Here is a 23137-nt window from a genome sequence, read left to right as displayed (position 1 = left end):
GCCCTTGTCACCTGTTTCTCAGCCCCTGCCCAGGGCCCTGCCTCGTTAGGTTGGCTGCCGCAGCCACAAAGTGAAAAATATGGGCGAGAAAAGTATGGTGGCTGAAATGTCTCATTTCAAAGCGATGTAGTAAAAAATAATGATTTTAAGTATTATGCTGAGTGAAATAAGCCAGTCAGAGAACGGTAGTACCCCATGATCTCACTCAGATGTGGAATCTAATGAACAAAATAGATCCAGAGACAGAGAAGCAGGGAACAGACTGTGGAACCTTGGAGAGAAGGTGGGGGGGTGGGGGGGGGGAGAGATCAACCAACGAACTTGTGTGCTATATGCATAATCCGGGACACAGACCATAGGGTGGGGAGGGGTGGGGGCGGGCTCCATGGGGTCAATGGGGGGAAAATAATTAATTTAAAAATACATATATTCCCTAAAGGTGCCTTTTCTCCCAAACGTTTGCCTCTGCTTTCCAGGCAGCTGGGCCTGGACCTGGTGCCCAGGAAGGAGTACGCGATGGTGGACCCGGAGGACATCAGCATCACCGAGCTCTACCGCCTGGTGGGTGCCGGGAGCGTGGGCGCAGCTCGCTCCTGATTTTGTGGTTTCCATGGCACTCTTTGTACTTAATTTTGCAAGAACAGGATGTTCCTGGTTTAATCTGGAGCAAGGAGGGAGGATGCGAGCTGAGGTGACCGTGCCCTGAGCACAGAGCTCAGACGCTCACCTGTCCCAGAACGAAGGGGCGCCCCCCACTCAGCCCTCCGCTCCCGGGCCCAGGGCGTAAAGCCAGACCCGTTTCTTTTGCAAATCTCGGTGCTTTTGCCTGGTCTAGTGAGATGCTTGCAAGCTGTGCGTGTGCATCTGCTGTGCTTCAGGACAAGGCTGTGACTAATGGTGTCCAATCCTTCCTCACCCACGCGCACCCCCTGCCCCCATCATGATGATGTACAGACTCTTGCCAGTGTCTCCGTGGTCCCCGCTACTGGTCTGACCCTAACCCTCCCACCCCCCAGTCCGTTCCTAAGAGTTGAGCCATGGGGATAGACCCAAACAACTAGACCTGACTTCCCTCTCTTCCCTTCACCAGCTCTGTGATCTTGGACTTACTGCTTCAGCTCTCAGAGCCTCCGTTTCTTCATCTGTTCATTGGAGGTGTCATCCTTATCACGTGTTTATCATGAAAGTTACATGGGAAACGCATGTAAAAAGCCTTTCCTTGGCAGGCAGTGTTTGCCAAGTGCCTAAGCCAGCCGTGGGCAAACTACGGCCCGCGGGCCGGATCTGGCCCGTTTGAAATGAATAAAACTAAAAAAAAAACCAAAGACCGTACCCTTTTATGTAATGATGTTTACTTTGAATTTATATTAGTTCACACAAACACTCCATCCATGCTTTTGTTCCGGCCCTCTGGTCCAGTTTAAGAACCCATTGTGGCCCTTGAGTCAAAAAGTTTGCCCACCCCTGGCCTAAGCATTCGGCCGATTTCCATTTGTCCCCTCACCTTTAGTTCATCCTTATTAGACGGGCAAGGCGGCCAGAAGGATGGATACCTGACACGCTAAAACTTACGATTCGATGGGCTATGTTTGATGACGTAAATGGTAACAGCTTGAACATGATAGAGATTTATTTCCCTCTCACAATATGCAAGTCCAGAGGCAGGAAGTTCTGGGCTTGTTTGTGGTTTCCTGGTGTCAGAAGGGGACCCAGGCTCTTTTCCTTCCGCTCTGCAGTGCATGGCTGCATGGCTTCCGTCGTCAAGATGCTTCAGAGCACAACATAGCTGCCAGAGCGCCAGCCATTGCAGCTGCTCTCCAGCAGCAGGGATGAGAAAGGCTCCTCTCAGTTGATTCAGCTGCTTTAAGGAGCCTTCTTGGAAATTCCCCACAACCCTTGCACTTATAGCTCATTGGCCAGAACATAGTCACACCTTCGTATTTAGGCAGAGGTGCCAAATACCGTATTTGATAAACAACTAACAATGCCTGGTGCAAATACACGTTACTTCCCGTGGTTTGATCTTGCGGGCCAGCAATTTTATCTCCGTTCCTTTCATTTATGGTCACATGTGTGATGGCAAATGGATTTCATCTTTCAGCGTTCCGGCTTGGTGGTGGTGGCTGCTGCGGGTGCTGTGTTGATGAGATTCGGGGTCTCCTCTGGGCTGTGATTGATGGGCACTTACTGTAACTGGGGGGGAAGAGCCACCACTAATTAGCCATGACTGCCTGCCTTGGATGGCTTGGTTTTTTGTTTTGTTTTTAGTATTTTATAGCTCTAGTCCTAGTGCACCGTCTCCACTGTACAGGTGAGGAACACGGAATGCTGTGATTTTACATGGACACGTAACTTCTCTGTAGTGGTTGCATTTTTGTTTCTAAAGCAAAGAAAATAGCCCACGGAAACCCCCAGTGATTCCATGGTGTCTTCCTTAAGGCAGCTCCGGGTGCCTGCCTAGACCCGACCTGGGCACCCAGGCTGTCGGTGCCACTTGGTCTTCTTCTTTGGGTGGCATCAGAGTGACTGACAACATCGACTTCCAGGGAGAGGAGAACGGTTGTCCTGGTGACTCATTATCACCCATGGACCAGGGACCGTGGCGTGGAGCTGCGAGCCCCACAGAGGATGTGGCCACGTCTCTTTCCCACAGCATCTTCTCTGTCGTCTTTCAGACGCAGGTGTTTGCACCTCCCTAGGTCCTCCCTACATCATGAGAAAAACCTTCTTGCTTTAGGCTTTGGTAGCCCTGTTCGCAGGTCTTTCTCACCCAGTTGTGCTCATCTAAGCAGGAAAGAATGCTACCCCCCTGTTGTTAACGTCTGTGCTCTTGGAAGGTTTGGGCTGCAGCAGAGGGCAGAGCCCAGCTTTCGAGTAAAGGGCATCGTAGCCACTGGCTTCTCTGGACACGTGAGCCAGTGAGAGGTCTGTGTGGGAACCTTCCTTGGTTTTATAAGATCACCTCCCCTGCTTGTTGTGTGATCCTTCGTGGGTAGACCAGTAATCTCGGACAGGCAGCCCCACCCCCATCACCACCGAGATACTGGGCAATGTCTGCAGACATTTTCGGTGTCACAATTGAGGATGGGGGGGCCGGGGTCGGGAGAGGGGCTTTGGGCATCTGGGGGGTGGAGGCCAGAGAGAGAGAGAGAGCTGCTGACAACCCCACAAAGCCCAGGGCAGCCCACAACAGAAATATCCAGCCCTCTTCCTTCCCCCCCCACAAAAAAACACCCCAGAAATATCCAGCCCAGACTCCCTAGAGCTGAAGTGAAAAAGCCTAGTGGTGAGGATTCACCCAGTAAGGAACGCACTGTATGCGGGTTAGACACTTGCGCCCCCTCAGTCTTGGGGTGAATCTGTCTGTTTTCCTAACCAGCGTCTCCTGAATGGTGAGCACGTTTGTTTAGAGTCCCTGGCGCTGGAGCCGTGAATTATTTCCAAGATGGGCTCTGCCTGTCTGTTGTGACTCCCCAGTCACAGCTCGTCAGCGGGAGCGTGCCTCCAGGTCTGATTGCAGCGGTGTTTTCGCCGGGATATTTTTAGCAGTTCCCCAAAGTGGTGAATCACCAGGAGGTAAACAAGTGATCATCACCTGCTCCAGTCCGGATCCTCCCAGGTCTCAGGCACAGGAGTGGAGTCGGGCGGGCTCATTACTAGCGGGCACGCTGAGCCCAGCGGTGCCCAGGTGCCGATCACGCAGAGATACTGCAGTGCCTTCCATCGGCTGGGATTTGGTCCCTGCACGTGACCTCAATCCGTGACGCTCAGCTCACTGCACATTAATGTCACCCGGGGAGCATTTGAGAGACTGCTGTCTGCAGCCCCGCCCCCTAGAAACTCTCACTTAATTGTTCTGGGTAGGACCTGGGCATACAGGCGGGTTTTTGAGCTCCCGTGGCGGTTGCGAGTGCCCCCGAGGCCGAGGAGCAGGAATCTAGATGTGGCTCCCCCCACCCCCAGAGGGCCAGGTGGTCCAGTTCTTCCCTCCCTCCCTCACACCGGCAGGCTGATATTCGGCCTCTGACAGTTCCGGTGATGGCTGCGCCGGGTGAACGGTCCGTCCCCCGTCTCCTCACTGCTGGTCCTGCCCCCGGGGGAGCCTCGGCCGGCTGTCCTGAGGGCAGAAAGGACAGATGGACGCAGGCGCTGTCCCCCGCAGACATCTCGCTGGCTTTCGCGGGTCAGCGTCCCAGGGCCCACAGCAGGTTAGAAACGCGTGCTCTGGTAATCGAATATCACTCTCCATGGCCTGCCCCAGAAAACTACCATGATGTTGCAAGTTAGTCAACTTGAAAAGAACTTCTCATTGTGAGGAATGTGACGTCACGGCTGCTCTGGTTAGCTTCCATCAGTGCGATGGTCGGTCAGCGGTGCGTTCGTCTGATTTTTAAGGACGGCTCATAATTTGTTCTCGCCCTGGGCAGTGGTCAGGAAGCAGTCGGACCCCTTGAACGGCGGGCTTGAGTCGGCGCAGTGCCTTGGTATCCTTTTAACATTAATGATTTAAAAAACAAGATTCCTCCATGGCTTGCCAGCTTGATAGTTTCTTACTTTAGAAGTTGGAAGAAAATTTGGAATTTAACATCCGACTAGATTCCAAACCCAGAGCCAAAAAAAAAAAATAAAATTACAGACAGTCCTCGGCTTATAAAGTTCAACTTAGGATCTTTCGACTTTACGGTGTGCACATGCAAAAGCAATGCGCATTCGGGAGAAACCGTGCCCCGGGCTTGACTTTTGACCTTTCCTGGACTGCTCGTAGGTGGTGGGGTTCGCTTTCGTGATGCTGGGCAGTGGTAGCCTCCAGATCTCAAGGGTCAGCCACCTGTTCCGCACAGGGTTCTGTATTGTTTTTGGATTTTGTGTTCGTGTTTTCATGCCTCATCATGCCCACCTGTGCTCCTGCTTCTGGTGAGAAGTAGAGAAATGGGATTTGTCTTGAGATGAAACTCAAAATAATGGCCCACCTGTAGACCAGTGTATGTATTCTGTGCAGTTTAAGGTGGGCCAGGCTCAGCTGGGATGTTCGGTGGGTTAGATGTATTTAGTGCATTTAAAAAAAATATATTTTTGATTTCAGAGAGGAAGGGAGAGGGAGAGAGAGAAATATCAATGATGAGAGAGAATCATTGATCGGTTGCCTCCTGCACGCCCCACACTGGGGATGGAGCCTGCAACCAGGCGCGTGCCCTGACTGGGCATCAAACCATGACCTTTTGGTTCATAGGTCGATGCTCAACCACTGAGCCACCTGGCCGGGCATCAGTGCAGTTTTGACTTGGGCTATTTTCCACTTACGACCAGTGTGTCGGGAGGTGACCCTGTCGTGGGCTGGGGACACCTACATCGCACAGGACAGCAGGGTCACCCCGCAGCTCACTGGGTGGTCGCTCCCACCATCCCCTGGCTGATCCCATGTCTGTGGGGTGTCCTTCAGATGGAGCATCGGCACCGGAAGAAGGACGCGCCGGCGCAGGCCAGCAGCCACCACCTCTTCGTGCAGCTGAAGAGCCTCATGTGCTCCAACCTGGGCGAGGAGCTCGAGGTCGTCTTCTCGCTCTTCGACAGCAGGGAGAACCGCCCCATCAGGTAACTGCGTCCCGGTGCCGCCAGGGCGTGGACCAGATGACCCGGGTCACGGGCGGGCGTGGAGCAGATGACCTGGGTCACGGGCGGGCGTGGACCAGATGACCCGGGTCACGGGCGGGCGTGGACCAGATGACCCGGGTCACGGGCGGGCGTGGACCAGATGACCTGGTATGCTTTCTTCTCTCAGCCCCACTTTCTGATTGGTAGGACCCTGTGGTGTCTATGCTTCCTACCATGTGGAGGTTCCCCTGAAAGTTAGACGGGGTGATGTATGGAAAGTTCTAGCAAAACGCAAAGGGGCTGTAGGACTGTAATAATCATTCTTACGTGAAAATAGGACTTGATGTCGGGGCTGTCTGGGTTACTTTGTGTGGATAGTTCAGGGAAGATAGAATAGCTCGAAGTCTGCTTGCTGATTAGTCAGCACATGGTAGCTTTCCTATTTACAGTGAATAATACCCTATTCTCATCCCACCTGGATCAGAGGATACCAGGAGATGATCAGTGTACCCGGAAACCTTCCCACTAAAGCTCTGGAGCTGAGCCCTGATGAGCAGTTTTCATATGTTATATGTGCACATGTACTTTTTTTCTTCTTTGCTGTGCTTTGAGTCTCACTGGTTGTGGTTCTCTCGGGGCAAGCTTTCAATATTTAATAGGAACTTATACTGGATGTGTTTGTGTGCCTTAAACTTTCCATACATTTGTTTTTTAAAGTTGAGATAACACACACCATCGTTTACATTAAGTTTTTTCCAATTCAAATTTAGAATATATGTTGTATCCTACAAATCACACGTAAGGACCCAGCTGTACCATGCTTTAAAAAACACTTATCAAAATACGTAGATACTGACAGTTTTTAGGAACACCAGGCCACATGTATTGTTTTACAAACACAAAGTAATCCTGGAACATTTCTTTTCTAGTAAAAAAAACCAACAAATAAAAAGGTTTAGGACATATGCATGAAGCTTATTTTTCATGCACTGATAGCCGTAAGCTCTCTGGTGAGTTACTCCGTGCGTAGCCTGCGCTCTGGAATCAGCAGCCACCCACACTCTGCCTTTGAGCCTCCTCCAGATGATAGCAACTGGCATGGACACCTGTTCTCTTCTTTCAAGTTTATTAAAATTTTATTGAAGTAGTTGGGGTGGCGTCGGTTAATAAAATCACATACGATCCAAGTAGACGCTTCTGTAATATTAAGTCTGTTTTGCTCGCGTGTATGTTTACATTCTCGGCTCTGTGGTTGCTGCTTCGCCAGTTTTGTCCGAAGTGGAGCCAATGATGGTTGTCTCGGGGGCGCTTCTGTTTTCTAGAAAAGCTTCGATGTCACACGCGTGATCTAACGGGTGTGGAGCCCGACTGGGGCAGAGGGGCACCCTGCAAAGTGCCCCTGCCGAGCTACTAAACAGCCTTTAAGACGCTAAACTTCTTCTCTCCCGCAGCGAGCGGTTCTTCCTGAGGCTGAACAGGAACGGGCTGCCCAAAGCCCCCGACAAGCCGGAGCGGCACTGCTCTCTCTTCGTGGTGAGTGCGCCGTGTCCTCCCCGTGGCGCTGCGTGTTATTGCGGGGACGTGGATCCCTGTGAGCCAACGCAGGCGATTGGCTTAAACTTTGTGAACGACACGCAAAGGCCAGGAGTGCCCAGGACTCAGACACAGTCACGCCTGCTTTCCTCTTGGGCCCTGGAGCTGGTCACACTCCCCGCAGAGTGCAGAAGTGGTAGCTCGCCCGGTGTTGGATAGGCAACGTGACTCGATATGAGAATGAGTGAGGGAGAGGTTGGCATGAGAGCGGGCTTTCCCTTTAACTATCATGTGACGTCAGTAAACCTACAGTAAAGCCCACGATAGTATTTTTACTTATTTTTTAAATTTTTTTTTTTTATTGATTTCAGAGAGGAAGGGAGAAGGAGAGAAAGAAACATCAATGCTGAGAGAGAATCATGGATCAGCTGCCTCCTGCACACCCCCTACTGGGGATTGAGAGCCTGCAACCTGGGCCTGTGCCCTGACTGGGAATCAAACCATAGGTTAACGCTCAACCACTGAGCCACACCAGCCGGGCCACTATAGTACTTTTAGAACAGGATTTGAACTATATGCTTCTGCTACAAAAATACCATTAAAAATATCTATGTTGCCGAAACCGGTTTGGCTCAGTGGATAGAGCGTCGGCCTGCGGACTGAGAGGTCCCAGGTTCGATTCCGGTCAAGGGCATGTACCTGGGTTGCGGGCATATCCCCAGTGGGGGATGTGCAGGAGGCAGCTGATCGATGTTTCTCTCTCATCGATGTTTCTAGCTCTCTATCTCTCTCCCTTCCTCTCTGTAAAAAATCAATAAAATATATATAAAAAAAAAATATCTATGTTGATTTTTGGGGGGAGAAAATAAACACCTAACTTTCATTTAGAAAGGTACTACAGAAAGCTCAGTAAATCTTTAAAAAATCACCCGTCATAATGCTATGAAACACAACTCTCCTTTCTCTATGATGCCCTCTAAAAACTTTAAAGCTCTCTGTGTGTGTAGGCGCTGGTAGTCTTGTGAGCTAGTTATTGTTGGTTTGTTTTTTATTTCCATCTGCCCGCCCCCTCCCCATCGACAGCCATCAGCTTCTTCTCTATCTCTGTGGGTCTGTTTCTGCCTCGTTTTGTTTGTTAATTGTTCTTCTTCGTTTAGGTCCCACATACACGCGAGGCCACGTAGTGTGTGTTTTTCTCTGGCTTACTAGTATTTCACTCGGCGTCATACACTCCAGGTCCATCTGTGCTGTTGCTGGCGAGGTTTCCCTTTCTCGTGCTGACCACTGTCCACTGGGTCCGGGAGCCACGTCCTCCCTCTGCCCTTCTATACACGACACGGGGGCTGCTTCCACGTCTTGGTTCCTACTGCTGATCCCGCAGGGAGCGCAGGGGTGCACGTCTCTTTTTAAATTAGCGTTTTTATTTTCTTCCGTAAATACCCAGAAGTGGAATTGCTGGGTCGTGTGGCAGCTCCGTTTCGTCTGTTATTTGCAGGAATAATGTGCTGGGCCCTTTCACGGCTCCCCCATAACGGACGAGTTCTACGGTAACTGGGCTTTGTTTTTGGCAGGATCTGAGCAGCGGCGAGCTACGAAGGGACATCTACATCACGGTGCACATCATCCGGATCGGTAGGTGTGACCCTGTCGGGGGGAGCACACGGGAAGGCGTGCGGCGAGGCCTCTGTCCTGTGACTTGCCCGCTGCCTGAATCAGAAAGACGTCGGAGCCGGAGCTGCGCCCGAGAATCCCAGAACCAGGGGCTTGCTCCCCGGCCTCCCCACTCCCGTGCAGCCCACTCACCCGGCACAGTCTTCTCGCCACAAGTCCTCGCGGAGTTTGTTGTTTCTTTTGTTTCATGGGGCTCCCTGACCATTTGATTCAATACTTTTTCCGTTGTTTTTTTTTTTAAGAGAGTGGAAGGCAGGACGGAAGAGGAGAGAGAGAGAGAGGCATGGATGTGAGAGAGACACATGGATCAGTTGCCTCCTGCCTGCGCCCCAGCTGGGTCCGGGGATCGAATCCACAAGCAGGCACATGCCCTGGCAGAGGCACTGCCCTGCCTTTCGGACCCGGGCCTCCTGGCGCCTTCGCGGGACCTTGGGGAGGAGGCTTCCGGTGTGGGACCAGCTCGGTCCTCACGTTTCCTTGATGATCGCGGTCACGGCTAGATCGTTGCGGGGGAGGGTCCCAGGCTGAAGTGGCATCTCCTGTCGCCCCAAACCTGTGTCCTTCCCGTGGCCAATGACATGATGATGGTGTGTGTGCCTCGGGAGGCCCAGATCCATGACTTCCCGTCCATGTCTGCTTCCCGTTGGCAGGTCGGATGGGGGCGGGAGAGAAGAAGAACGCCTGCAGCGTCCAGTACCGGCGCCCCTTTGGCTGCGCGGTCCTCAGCATCGCCGACCTGCTGACCGGGGAGACCAAGGACGACCTCATCCTGAAAGTGTACATGTAAGAGGCTGCCCGTGGGGGTGGGTGCGGGGGTCGGGGCAGGGCAGGGCCCGGGAACCAGGGCCTACTGGGATCTGCCTAAGGACCTCACTTTACCTTGATTATTTGTGTAAAGACCATCCAGAAGTCGCGGCAGCGGGGGCCAAGGCAGAGGCTGTTAGGGGCAATCAGGCAGGCAGGCGAGCAGTTAGGAGTGATCAGGCAGGCAGGCAAGAGGTTAGGGGCAATCAGGCAGCCAGGGAGGCAGAAAGGTTAGGGGCAATCAGGCAGGCAGGTGAGCAGTTAGGGGCGATCAGGCAGGCAGAGTGGTTAGGGGTGATCAGGCAGGCAGGCAGGTGAGCGGTTAGGAGCCAGTGGTCTCGGATTGTAAGAGGGTGCAGGCCGGGCTGAGGACACCTCCCACCCACACGAATTTCATGCACCAGGCCTCTAGTTTCCAAATAAGGTCGCATTCTGAGATAGTAGGGGTTAGAACTTTAACATTATCCCTTTTTTGGGGTGAGGGGGCACAGTTCAAGTTTAACTCGGCAGTAAGGACGTCTTTGGCTATTCCACATCCTAAATTGATTTTTAAAATGCACCTGGTTTTGGATCTCCCCACTGTGAGCACCTCCCATGACACACTGGGGTGCTCAGAGCAGTCCCCGGGGAAGAGGGTACACAATGGGGTGCTCAGAGCAGATCCTGGGGAAGGGGTACACAATGGGGTGCTCAGAGCAACCCCTGGGGAAGGGGGTACACAATGGGGTGCTCAGAGCAACCCCTGGGGAAGGGGTACACACTGGGGTGCTCAGAGCAGTCCCCGGGGAAGAGGGTACACAATGGGGTGCTCAGAGCAGATCCTGGGGAAGGGGTACACAGCAGAGTGCTCAGAGCAGACCCTGGGAAAGGGGGCACGCATTCCTGAGACCAGGGTGGAGTGGAGAATCTGGCAGCTGAGCTCCTGAGTGACCAGTGGTGTGTCCAGGTGTGACCTCTCACCCGCCCAGTGGTGTGCCCGTGCGAATCCGTGACTCTTCACCCAGTCGCTCTGGCGTGAGGCCAGTGGGCACATCTCACACAGATCGGTGTTCCTGCTGGCCTTGGGGCGCCTGTGCTGACGGATGTCACCTGCAGGCGGTGGCGGGAGCGGCAGGGAGGCGGGCGGGAGAACACTGGGTGGTGAGGACAGAGCCGCGGGCTGGACGTCACTGCTGCAGCTCACGGCCCCCACGCTGACAGAGGCCATGTCCCAGGTGCAACACGGAGAGCGAGTGGCACCAGATCCACGAGAACATCATCAAGAAGCTGAACGCGCGCTACAACCTGACCGGCTCCAACGCGGGTGAGTGTGGGGGACTGACTGGCTCCAGGCGGGTGAGTGTGGGGGACTGACTGGCTCCAGGCGGGTGAGTGTGGGGGGCTGATTGGCTCCAGGCGGGTGAGTGTGGGGGGCTGATTGGCTCCAGGCGGGTGAGTGTGGGGGGCTGATTGGCTCCAGGCGGGTGAGTGTGGGGGACTGACTGGCTCCAGGCGGGTGAGTGTGGGGGTAGATTGGCTCCAGGCGGGTGAGTGTGGGGGGCTGATTGGCTCCAGGCGGGTGAGTGTGGGGGCTGATTGGCTCCAGGCGGGTGAGTGTGGGGGGCTGACCGGCTCCAACGCGGGTGAGTGTGGGGGACTGACTGGCTCCAGGCGGGTGAGTGTGGGGGTAGATTGGCTCCAGGCGGGTGAGTGTGGGGGGCTGATTGGCTCCAGGCGGGTGAGTGTGGGGGCTGATTGGCTCCAGGCGGGTGAGTGTGGGGGGCTGATTGGCTCCAGGCGGGTGAGTGTGGGGGGCTGATTGGCTCCAGGAGGGTGAGTGTGGGGGCTGATTGGCTCCAGGCGGGTGAGTGTGGGGGGCTGATTGGCTCCAGGCGGGTGAGTGTGGGGGGCTGATTGGCTCCAGGCGGGTGAGTGTGGGGGCTGATTGGCTCCAGGCGGGTGAGTGTGGGGGGCTGATTGGCTCCAGGCGGCTGAGTGTGGGGGGCTGATTGGCTCTAGGCGGGTGAGTGTGGGGGGCTGATTGGCTCCAGGAGGGTGAGTGTGGGGGGCTGGCTGGCTCCAGGAGGGTGAGTGTGGGGGGCTGATTGGCTCCAGGCGGCTGAGTGTGGGGGGCTGGCTCCAGGCGGGTGAGTGTGGGAGGCTGATTGGCTCCAGGCGGGTGAGTGTCGGGGGCTGATTGGTTCCTGGCGGGGGGAGTGTGGGGGGCTGGCTCCAGGTGGGTGAGTGTGGGGGCTGATTGGCTCCAGGCGGGGGAGTGTGGGGGGCTGATTGGCTCCAGGCGGGTGAGTGTGGGGGGCTGACCGGCTCCAGGCGGGTGAGTGTTGGGGGCTGATTGGCTCCAGGCGGGTGAGTGTGGGGGGCTGGCTGGCTCCAGGCGGGTGAGTGTTGGGGGCTGATTGGCTCCAGGCGGGGGAGTGTGGGGGGCTGATTGGCTCCAGGCGGGTGAGTGTGGGGGGCTGACCGGCTCCAGGCGGGTGAGTGTTGGGGGCTGATTGGCTCCAGGCGGGTGAGTGTGGGGGGCTGATTGGCTCCAGGCGGGTGAGTGTAGGGGGCTGGCTGGCTCTCCCAAGCCCCCTCATTCAGGTGCTCTCATTGATTTGTCTGCATCAGAAGGAAATGGTCTGCCTGGTTTCTCTCTCTATTTGCTCCCTGACTTTAAAATTGCGCAGCCAGCATCCCCTCCGAGAGGCACCTTGCGTTGTGACGGGAGGCGTGCACTGTACTCTCTCTAACGTGTCCTTCCGGGCTTGGAGCGAACAGAGCGCCCGCCTTTGCTCAGTAGCACCCAGCCTTGGCCTCTGCGTTGTGACTGATCCCTGAAAACCAGGTGGCGAATGCACTGGCACCTGGCCCTTGTGGGGAGAGGCTGATGCACCGCGAGCTGGGGGAGGCAGGAGCAGGGAGCAGCAGCTTCCCTGCCGGGCCTGCGGCAGCGTCATCTGCCGGAGCGCACGCGGCCCAGGGCGGACGCGGCGTGGGAGAGCCATGTGGGCTGCCGTGCCGTGTGGGTAGCGTGTGCATCTCGTTCAGAGGGACCGGACACGTGGCACTGCATGGCGAGCTACGCACCACGGGCCCACAGCCTTGTCCCAGTCACACACTGTAGACAAGACCACAGCACCGTGATGCCGCGCAGGCAGCCATGCCCTGAAGCCTGGTCAGCAGACAAAAGCTTGGGGAAGGTTGTTAGCTCCCTACCCCCTTTCACACCCGTGTTGAAGCAAAACACACACACACACACACACACACACACACACACACAAACCGACAAAACAAAAAGCCCCACAGGAAACTATGCCATTGGGAGCTTTCTTGGACATGAAGGGACCTCCAGTGAAGCCAGCCGGTACTGGGCCGGATGCATTGTTGTAAAGACCGGACAGGGGTGTTTGTGTTATAGTCCAACTTGCCTGGCGATCAGAAGAGCCAGCATTTCATTCAGACCCCCTCTTCTCGCACCCGCGCCTGCCCTGCTGGGCCAGACGGACCCTGAGAAATGGCAGCTGCAGCGGGAACTCAGGGGTCAGTGCGGCCGGAGCCATCCGTCCCCCGAGCTCCCCGCCGGGCCGTGCTCAGCTGCGATGCGCGGTGAGGTCAGTTTTCTCCTCCCTCTCCCAGGAGGGAGGGAGGGGCCTGGGTTTGTGTGACTCACCCAGAGTCTGACACTCCCACAAAATGGACAAGAGGCGCGGTGTGCTCTGGGCCGCGGGCAGGCTCCCTACAGGACCAGGAGGGGATGGACACAGCGTGAGGTCGTGTGTGCGCGTAGAGACTGGGTGACAACAGCATGGACTCCAGGAAGGAAGGGGCATGGTCTCTTTCCTGGGCGGTTCCTCCCGGTGCTTAGTCTGTTTTTTGTTTTTTTAATATTTTCATTGATTTCAGAGAGGAAGGGAGAGAGAGAGAGAGAAACATCAATGATGCGAGAATCATGGATCAGCTGCCTCCTTCACACCTCCTACTGGGGATTGAGTTTGAAACCCAGGCCTGTGCCCTGACCGGGAATCGAACCGTGACCTCCTGGTTCATAGGTTGACGCTCACCCACTGAGCCACACCGGCCGGGCAGTGCTCAGTCTGTTTTACTGACCGACCGCCGCTAATTCTTGCCGGAATCCCGGGTGAGACCAGAAGGTGAGCTTCCCACCGCTTCATTCCCGAGAGGTTCCTGTTCTGCTTGGAGCCATCGCACTACAGTGACAACCACGATGGCACCCTGGAAAGAGGGAAAGAAACCCTGGTCCCGGGGGGTCCTGGGTCAAGGGTGTCCCCCGCTTTGGCAGAACCCAGCCCCTGTCCATTTGGAAAAAGACAAGACTACGCCCCTTGCTGCTTCCACTTGCGTGTTTGCCCGTCCGTCTCGGGGGGCTTGTCCTGTGTCCCCTGGATCCGCCCCGCCCCTGGACGACGGGTGGTTGTAGGAACAGCCATCAGCGAGGTGTGTGCGAGCCGCTGGGCTTCATTACTGAAAGGGAGGCTCTCTAATGAGTTTCTTAAAAAGAGTGGGGGTGCAGCACACACAGAATTGAAGTGGGAAGTGGGGTGCCTAATGTTCAGACCCCCCCGCCCCCCCCCCCCCCCCGCGGTGGGATGTGTTGCCTTCCGCTGTTTTCTCCTTGGACGTGGAATTGTTGATTGAAAAGAATCGGAGCCGTCAGACGCTTTCAAGAGAATTGCGTCCACTCAGCAGAGCAGTGCTTTCCCACTGCGTTTCCCCTGCTGTTCGTTGGTCGTTGGTGCTAAAAACAGAAGAAAAAGAGTCACTGGAAATGAGTTTTAAAAGAAAGTTCTACCACTTAATTTCCTTTACGCTTCGCTGATGCCCTCCTCCCTCGCGCAGTTGTAATCCAGCGTGTTTCATACGTAAAGGGACTCGTCGAGTTAACTGGTTTCTCCCTCCAAACCTGAGATTCAAGTTGCAAAGGTACATTAACCACCGTCTTCGTTGTGTTTAGAAACTGGGAGGTAATTGCTAGTGGCCCTCTTAACTCTTAAAGACCAAAATAAAAAACCATTGAATTAGTATATTTCTTCGATCAGATTTAGTTAAGTTGAGTAACTTCAAATTTCCTAAGCTCTGCCCTGTGGGAAATCCAAAATACTGCCTGGCCGGTGTGGCTCAGTGGTTGAGCGTCAACCTATGAACCAGAAGGTCATGGTTCGAGTCCCAGTCCGGCACATGCCCAGGTTTCAGACTCAGTCCACAGTAGGGGGCGTGCAGGAGGCAGCCGATTCATGATTCTCTCTCATCATTGATGTTTCTATCTCTCTCTTCCTCTCTGAAATCAATGAAAATATATTTTTTAAAAATCCAGGAGTACTCTGGTAAGAATTTGAAACTAAAAATATCTGCGAGGGTGACCCTGGTTTAGGCTTCGTGAGCAGATGGTTGTTGTGAGCGTCACCTGGGATGGCCGTGCGCGGGGAATTGCAGGAATGCGGAGGGAGGCAGCGCCAGCCCTGTGACTGGAAATCAGTCTGTCAGAATCTCTGGCTCTGGTTCAGGGTGTCCTGAGAGAAACTTCGGAATCTCTCCCTCTTGTCTCCGTGGTTATGCAACCCTGTTTCCTGCACTTTGCATGCCTTGCTCGCTACGGGGAGAGACCACGTGTGCGAGTTCGGTCCGTGCCCAGCCTTCTTTCGCATTAGAGAGAGGATGTGCGTGGAGGCCATCCTGCCAGCAGCTCCCCCTCCCCCCTGCCCCTCCCCCCGAGGAGGGCAGAGGGAGGTGCGTGGGCTCTGACCAGGAGGGCACTTTCACTCCTTGCACGGAGCTGTGGTGTGTTTAGTTGGCTGAGCTGAGAGCAGGCTTTGGGGAGACGTGGACTGTTGTGTGTGTGTGGGGGGCGGGGCTGGGGGGTGGGGGTGGGGGTTGGGCAACTTCGCCTCACATGCCAGTGTCGTCATCTGAGTCACTGTGACTGAACTGTGTGAGTCTGTATCTGTGCGGGAGTCCGGAGCATTGATGCCTTTAGAAACTGCTTTCTGACCATTGGAAGTGGTGCTTGTTGGCGCCACCTATCGGCTAGACGGGTAGCGTGCGACCTTTTGGCTCACCTTTGGGGTTTTCTGATTATGAAACTAAGCTTTTTTAGTCTTTGTTTTTAGTTAATTTGACTTGCAGAAATGTTGCAAGAATAGTGCAAAGAATTACTGATTTCTCAACAGTGAACATTGTACTATATTTGTTTTATCCTTCTCTCTGTGTGTTTTTGTGTGTGTACACATATATACACACATGTATGTATTCATCCTTTGCACATATATAAATATATAGGGTTTTTAAATAGTTTTTGTGTATATATGTATATTTTCTCTCTGTATAGCCATTTAATGTTACTGAATTGTTATAATCTTTAAGAGTTGCATATGCACATGTATGTACAAATCACACATACACGCATATCACACATACATACACACATTCTCCGCCCTCAGGTGTCAGGCGTGACTCCCCTGTACTCTGCTCACCCCATCATGTACGGACACTGCTCCGTCGGCCGACCCCTCCTGTCTCTTCATGAGCCTGGCTCACGCCTGCACTCGGCTCTGCCCAGTGCTTCTGGCTGTGGCTCCATGGAGTCCCCTCCCAGCGGCGCAGCACCCCGACCAGACGTCCGGACCCGAGACCCTGTCCTGACCTCCCATGGAAACCGCGCGCCTGAGCCCGGGCTCCCTGCTTCCCGCGGCCAGGAGTTGGACTCAAATAACATATATGCTTCTAGTGTATTCACTTTATTTTGTAATAAAAAAGTCTTTATTGATTTTTAGAGAGAGAAGAAGGGAGAGGGAGAGAAACAAAGACGTGAAAAAAGAACATCAGTTGGCTGCCTCCTGTATGCACCCCATCCAGGGACCGAGCCTGCACCCCGGGAATCGAACCATGGCTTTCTGGTTCATAGGGCAGCACTCAACCAGCGAGCCAGGCCGGCCGGGCAAGAATTACGACTGAATCTTGATAAGAACAGAGAGAGTTGGTGGCCCTTGTGCCACAGTCCGCTTCCCCCTCCCACCGGCCGCCGCTCAGCATGATGGGAATTCTGCCCCAGGTGGGTGTGGCCAAGAGCTGGAGCTCTTCTCCCCCCAGCTGTCAGTCAGGGGTGCGGCCTCCCCAGCAGGTGAAGCCCGCCAGCCTTTGTCATCGCTCAGCGCTGCGTGGCTGAGTTCCTGGGAAAGCTGGCTGAGAGGCCGGGGTTCCCTTCTCCCACCCACCCCCTCCCCGGGCAGGGACGGGCCTGGGCGCAGCCGGGCATCTCTGCAGATGCGGACAGCAGGGTCACATGGCCACCAGGAGCTGTGTCATGTGCTCTGTGCACTGCACGCCTAACCATAGCACGTGGTCAGTGTATTTATGACCGTTTTCCACTTTTTGCATTTCTGTCGCTATTCCCAGCTCTGTGTCATTTGGTTCATTGGTGGCAGAATGGCTGATCTAGTCGGAAATTAATTTTGCCAGCTACTTATGAATCATGCTGTGCTTGCCGTTTTTTTTATGTGAAAGTGCAGAATCTCATGAATTTCAAAGGACGCCCCTTACAGAGCGAGTTAGCCTCACTTCCCGTGGAATGAGAGCCGCCAGCTCTGGACCCTGCGGTGTAACAGCCTCCACGCCTTCCCTCCTGTGCCGCCTCCGGAGCCGAGCTTCGTCCCGAAGACCGTGCTGTCTGTGACACACTCTAGACTAATTGGTGACTGGGCCTTTCATTAAAATTAGAGCTCAGACCCTACCCTGGCAGTTGGGTCTTAAACATCGAGGCTGATTGTCAAAAAGCTCAGTTTAATGAGTGCTTCTTCTGGTAAAGGGGACCGTTCCCCCCTTAGCAATTTTATTCTGGGCCAGAAAAAAAGGGGATTGTAAAACCTGATGGACCTGTTTTGTGAAATTAGTTTTCACCTAATTCTTCAGCTTATGTTGTTGGAAATCCTGGTTTATCAAAAAATCCTCCCTGAACTTTCAAATCTCCTCAGTCAGCAACATTTCCCCCTTATTTGAACATTCCTGTTCCACGCTGCCCCATTCTGCTGATAGTCCATGTATCTGTGCGTTTCCTTAATTTTCACTGAGTTTATTGGGGTGACAGTGGTTAGTAGAATGATGTAGGTTTCAGGTGTACAGGGCTGAATACATCACCTGGATATTGTCGTGCGTGTTTTGTCTGCTTTAATGGAAACGGAGATGAGGATTTGGGAAGAGCCAGGTACGTGTGGGTGAGCCCGCGGTCCGGCTGGCCTTCCCAGTCCCTGACTCCCCGTGAGTTCCTTATTCCGGAGGAACTGGGTCACTTCAACAGGCAGTGCCTTCTCCTCTCCTCCACACTCGTGTCACTCGCTGGACAAATGAGATCATGACACACATCTTCCCAAACCTTCGGGGTGAAGCTAACACACCTTGTCGTCAAATTTTAGGGCTGCTCGGCTCCATGGCTTTCCCCCCACCCCCACCCCCACCCCCTCGGTGGTGTCTGCATCCTCCTGTCACCTTCTCCTCGCCTCCCACGTGCCTGGCTCCTCTGTGCCCCCTGGCTCCTCTAGGTCTGTCTCCCATACGGGCCTCCCTGTCCCCTGCACCCTCATCTCTATGGCTCTGGCTGGCTAGAACATGGATGTGTTTCACTGTTCATGCTTCCATGTCTGTCTTTCCCTAGAACATACGTTTTCTCTGTTTCCCATCTTCACTTTTCTTCAGCATTCACATGGGCTCCAAATGTGTTTCTTCTCTCATTGCCTTATCCTCTGCAAAGTATTCTGCTTACATTAAAGAAAAAAACCCACTGATGGTTACATAAATTTTGGCTCCAAAATAGCAGAATACGAATCCTGTCATGTTTCTTTCCTCCAGCCCCTGCCCCGAGTAGCGTGATCTGTTGGTGGTTGCTTTTTTCATTATCAGTTGGTTCTTCTCCCTCCTTGCCTTACATATACCTCATCATGCTCCCAGTGTCCTGGTCAGAGCCTGTGATGAGAAGTCCTGGGAAAGGGACCTTCACTTGCAGAAACTCACAGGACCTCAGACTGCTGTCCAATCCACCGGACCCTCCGCCTGGACGCATTGCTCAGAGCGCCAGGCCGTGGGCATGTCCTGTGGGAGGGGCTGTCACTGTGCAAGTGTAGGGCGCACACTCTGCCTTCCCCAGATGCCAGCCCCCGAGGATGCTAGCGATGGGGACGGTGCGGGTGAGTATTCTGAAGGCAAAAGGACAGAAGTGGAGGAGAGTAGAGACACCAGTGATGAGTGGGGAGGTCATGGGAGGGAGTGCGTCAGGGAGAAACCACTCCTGGGACGGAGGGATTGTAACACGTGAGCGAGTCTTCGTTCCCCTGCCTCTGGGTTTCCACGGGAGCCCTGCTGTCGCCGGCAGATCATTTGGACCATTTTCCTCCCGTCGTCCAGCCCCTGCGGCTTTCAGAGGACAGATGGACAGATGTGCTCATTCAATTCCCACAGCAACTCGGACACAGCGTGCTCTTAGGTCCACGCCCAGGAGGCCTGGGGATGTGACGTGTGGGCGTGGCCTCCTGTCCGCTCCGCCCCTCGGGTCGCCAGGCCTCCTCTAGGTCGGATCTGGACCAGGAAAGGCTCCTCTCTGAGCCTCATGCTTTCCTGTAAAACAAATGCCCTTGATGCTTGAACTACTCTATTGAAAATCACACAATCCAACAGGAAGCCCTGCTTCTGCTGTTACTTGTTGAATCCTCCAGCAGAAGGAGGGCGAGAGGGAGAGCCTGGTCCGGATGTATGCAAATCCGTCCTGCTTCTCTTCATTTCAGCGTGATCACCGCCACTCTTATGTCTGTGTGTGTAGATGGCGTGGTGGTACCCTAAGCCGTGATGGGGCGGGATGGCTGACACGTGGAATGAGTGTTTCCTCCGGGTGCTGGGGAGAGAAGCTGGGGCGAGGAGCCAGACCTCCCTTCTCTGGGTCCTGCTTACGGGTTTTCCATCGCTATGACCTCCTTCCATGTGGGAACACTCAGGATTCAGGCTGGAAAGTCTGCCCTAGAAATCATCCCTATGGATGCTGGTGCTTTTGTCTAAATAGTGACCCTTTTGTCTAAATAGTTTAAAATACTGGTACCTTGCCCGGCCGGTGTGTCTCGGTGGATGAGCATTGACCTATGAACCAGGAGGTCAGGGTTTGATCTCCTGTCAGGGCACATGCCCTGGTTTTAGGCTCGATCCCCAGTAGGGGGCGTGCAGGGGGCAGTTGATGGATGATTCTCATCATTGATGTTTCTGTCTCCCTCTCCCTCTCCCTCTCCCTTCCTCTCTGACATCAGTAAAAACCAATCAGTGAACGCTGGTGCCCTGGTTTGGGCTTGGGGAGCACTTGGGTGTCTGGCCCCGGCCTGTGACCCCGCGCCCTCGTCTGTTCCAGGCTTGGCCGTGTCCCTGCAGCTGCTGCACGGAGACCTCGAGCAGATCCGCAGGGAGTACCCGTCGGTGTTTTCTCACGGCGTGTCCATCACCAGGAAGCTGGGCTTCTCCAACATCATCATGCCGGGTGAGTGGCTCGAGCTGCCCACGTGATGAAGTGGACGGATTGTGTCTGTGTTCGACCCCGGAGACAGTTTTCAGATTCCGAAGCGTTCAGGTGGCGATGCTGAGGAAGGAGAGGAGGCACAGCAAGTCCTCACTGACTGTCGTCGGCAGGTTCTGCGACTTTAGGCGAAAGGACGCATAATGAAGCCAGTTTTCCCGCAGGCGAACTAGTGGAGAGAAACAGGAGTTCAGTTTCTGCCGCATCTCATCAGTCTTATAACGAAATGACCTGACTCGGGGACCTGCTGTGTGTGCTAAGAAGCAACCGTGTTTTAAAAGTACCTACACTTTGATGATGGGAGGACAGGTGGCGTGGGAGGCGTGGCCGCGTGTCATCTGACTGTGATCGGGGGGAACATTGAGGTTGTGTCCAGAGAATGTCCCCCTCGGGTGGGAAGTGTCAGTGAGGTTGCTGAGAGGAAGCCCTGTAGGTTTAGAGAAGTTATTGAGCAACATTTAGCCTTTCTTGGAGGATTTTGTCACCAGAGATACGTGTGTGTGTGTGTGTGTGTGTGTGTGCATCCAAAACACACTCCAAAAGTGTTTCTCAGTGGAGGAGATGGGGAGAAGGGTGTTCGTGCTCTTTTTAGTGGGGTGGTCACATTGTAAGGTTTCAAAAATGTCAGATCGCTATATTGTGCACTTGAAACTAATGTAACCCATATAATATTGTATACCGGCTACACTTAAATTATTTTAAAAATGAGGGGGAAAAGGAGATTCACACTCTTTTTTTTATCTTTTTTTTCTTTTAAATATATTTTATTGATTTTTTACAGAGAGAAAGGGAGAGGGATAGAGAGTTAGAAACATCGATGAGAGAGAAACATTGATCAGCTGCCTCCTGCACACTCTCTACTGGGGATGTGCCCGCAACCAAAGTACATGTCCTCGGCCGGAATCAAACCTGGGACCCCTGAGTCCACAGGCCGACGCTCTATCCACTGAGCCAAACCAGTTAGGACCACACTCTTTTTTTTTTTTTTATAAAATATATTTTTATTGATTTCAGAGAGGAAGGGAGAGGGAGAGAGAGATAGAAACATCAATGATGAGAGAGGATCATTGATTGGCTGCTTCCTCCACGCCCTCTACTGGGGATCGAGCCCGAAACCCGGGCATGTGCCCTTGACCGAAATGGAACCTGGGACCCTTCAGTCCACAGGCTGACGCTCTATCCAGTGGGCCAAACCAACCAGGCGAGATTCACACTCTTAAAGCAAATGCCAGCGGTAGTATTTTCTCAAGCTCCACAGCCGCCTCCACCACCAAGAAAAGGGTGGAAAGAGCAGGTGAAGAGGCTGCAGGGCCCACGGGGTTTGTAGAAAGCAGGTCGTCTCAGTCGCAGTGGAAACCCACGTGTCACAGCGTGCGGGGCAGACGCTCTGAGAGGCCCAGGCACTGTGCGCAGCGTCCCGGGGGGCATCACCCCCGGAGGCCGGGAGAGCAGCCGGAGTCTCCCGACCTGACCCTGCGCAGGGCCCGGCCCCGCCTCCCGTGCATGTGGTCGAAAAGCGCTGGGGACCTCGGTGGCGGGCGATTCCGCTACTTTTTCCTTCTGAGCTATAAATACCTGGTATTTCCCCTTTAACAAAAAAGGAAAAGTGTCATCCCACTGGGAAGCAACGGGATGGGAGATCTGATCTAAAAACCACATGTCCGCGGAGAAGGCCGCCGGCTGCGGGTCTCTGGGAGGATCGGTGAGCGTGGAAAATGTGAGACCACGTGACAGATACTGTGGCCTGAGTCACTGTCTGGGACGTGCCTGCTCAGGCGCTTGGGTCCGGCTCTCATGATGGACAGGAATTGTGGAGTCAGGCTCGCTCCCGTCTCTCCCAAGCCAAGTCTCCTGGCGGCTGTGAGGTCACCGTGTCCGGGAATTCTGGAAAAGACGTGCCCTGTAACTGTATCCTTGCGGGCCTGCCATTCTCTCCCCTTTGGGTGTTGCTTCTGCCCTGGGGGCGGCGCCCGAGTGTCAGACTGGCTTCTTGGAGCCGCCCCGCGGGGCTGTCATTCTGTCGTCGCACCTCATAGATGCCAGGAGGGAAATACGGGGATATGGGGACATCGGACAGCACCTTTCAACTCAACCCCAGGGGCGCCTCCTGGACGCACACGCTCATTGTTGCGAATGCGGCCTGCAGAGGCGGCCTGGCGGGCGTGGAGACTGGCAGGGAGGGTGGGCGCCCTTCCCTAAAAAAATAAATAGGAAATGTGTGTGGAGCCCTGCGCTTGATGAACGGAGCTTTCCCCACAGAGTCCTTCATTTCCCTCCCGAGCAGATGTAAAACGACTTTAATCCCCCCCCCCCTCCCCCCCAGGTGAGATGAGGAATGACTTGTACATCACCGTAGAGAGGGGGGAGTTTGAGAAAGGAGGCAAGAGCGTGGCCAGGAACGTGGAGGTGACGATGTTCATCGTGGACAGTGGCGGCCAGACCCTGAAGGTAAGGGGGCGGGTCTGGGTGAGACAGTCCCCTGCCATCGCTTTGGGCTCATCCGGAGCGAGATCAGTTAATTTCTGACTTGCAGGATTTTCAGTCTTCCCTTTCTTCTCTATCCCCGGGGATGTTTTAAATCATTAAAATGCCGTTCAGAAAGGAACGTCGGAAAGCTAACAGGCTTTTACAGTTTAATTGTTTAATTAACCGTGTCTGCAATCTCCTCCTAGCCGTTATTCTGTAAATACAGTATTTTAAAGCCATTTCGTATGTTTCCCTTTCATCTGTCATGGTTTTGGAGACAAATACTTTCAGTTGGCCGTTGGTAAAAGCAAACAAAAAAGTCACACCTTTCACCCTGTGTATTTTCATTTTGACCAAAGGGAGGCGTGGAGACGGGTGTGAGGAGCTGGGGAGACGGCCCCGGCTTCTCTGGGGAGGGGTGTTCTGTGTGAGCTTCCTGGGGGGCACAGCACGCCTTCACCGCAGAGGGCAAGCTCTCTGCCGTGGACTCGACCTTCACCCGGGCCGTGCCATTGCCCGCCTCGCACACGTCCC

General features: G+C 54.3%; 1 protein-coding gene across 2 annotated transcripts in view; it reads left to right on the top strand.

The window, feature by feature from the left end:
- The window catches only part of DOCK4 (dedicator of cytokinesis 4), a 194095-nt gene that overhangs the window by 106635 nt on the left and 64323 nt on the right, over positions 1-23137 (top strand). For both annotated transcript variants that reach the window (XM_081102275.1, XM_081102274.1), the window contains exons 7-14: positions 477-561; positions 5441-5592; positions 7044-7125; positions 8697-8757; positions 9447-9579; positions 10815-10903; positions 19976-20101; positions 22461-22585. In XM_081102275.1, the coding sequence (XP_080958401.1) occupies positions 477-561; positions 5441-5592; positions 7044-7125; positions 8697-8757; positions 9447-9579; positions 10815-10903; positions 19976-20101; positions 22461-22585 (853 nt within the window). The remainder of the gene's footprint in view (positions 1-476; positions 562-5440; positions 5593-7043; positions 7126-8696; positions 8758-9446; positions 9580-10814; positions 10904-19975; positions 20102-22460; positions 22586-23137) is intronic.

This window comes from Myotis nattereri (genome assembly GCF_964212035.1).
Source record: "Myotis nattereri genome assembly, chromosome: 11".
In the NCBI taxonomy this organism is placed as follows: domain Eukaryota; kingdom Metazoa; phylum Chordata; class Mammalia; order Chiroptera; family Vespertilionidae; genus Myotis; species Myotis nattereri.
Note: the sequence above shows the minus strand (reverse complement) of the source record. Positions and strands in the feature narration are given on the sequence as shown.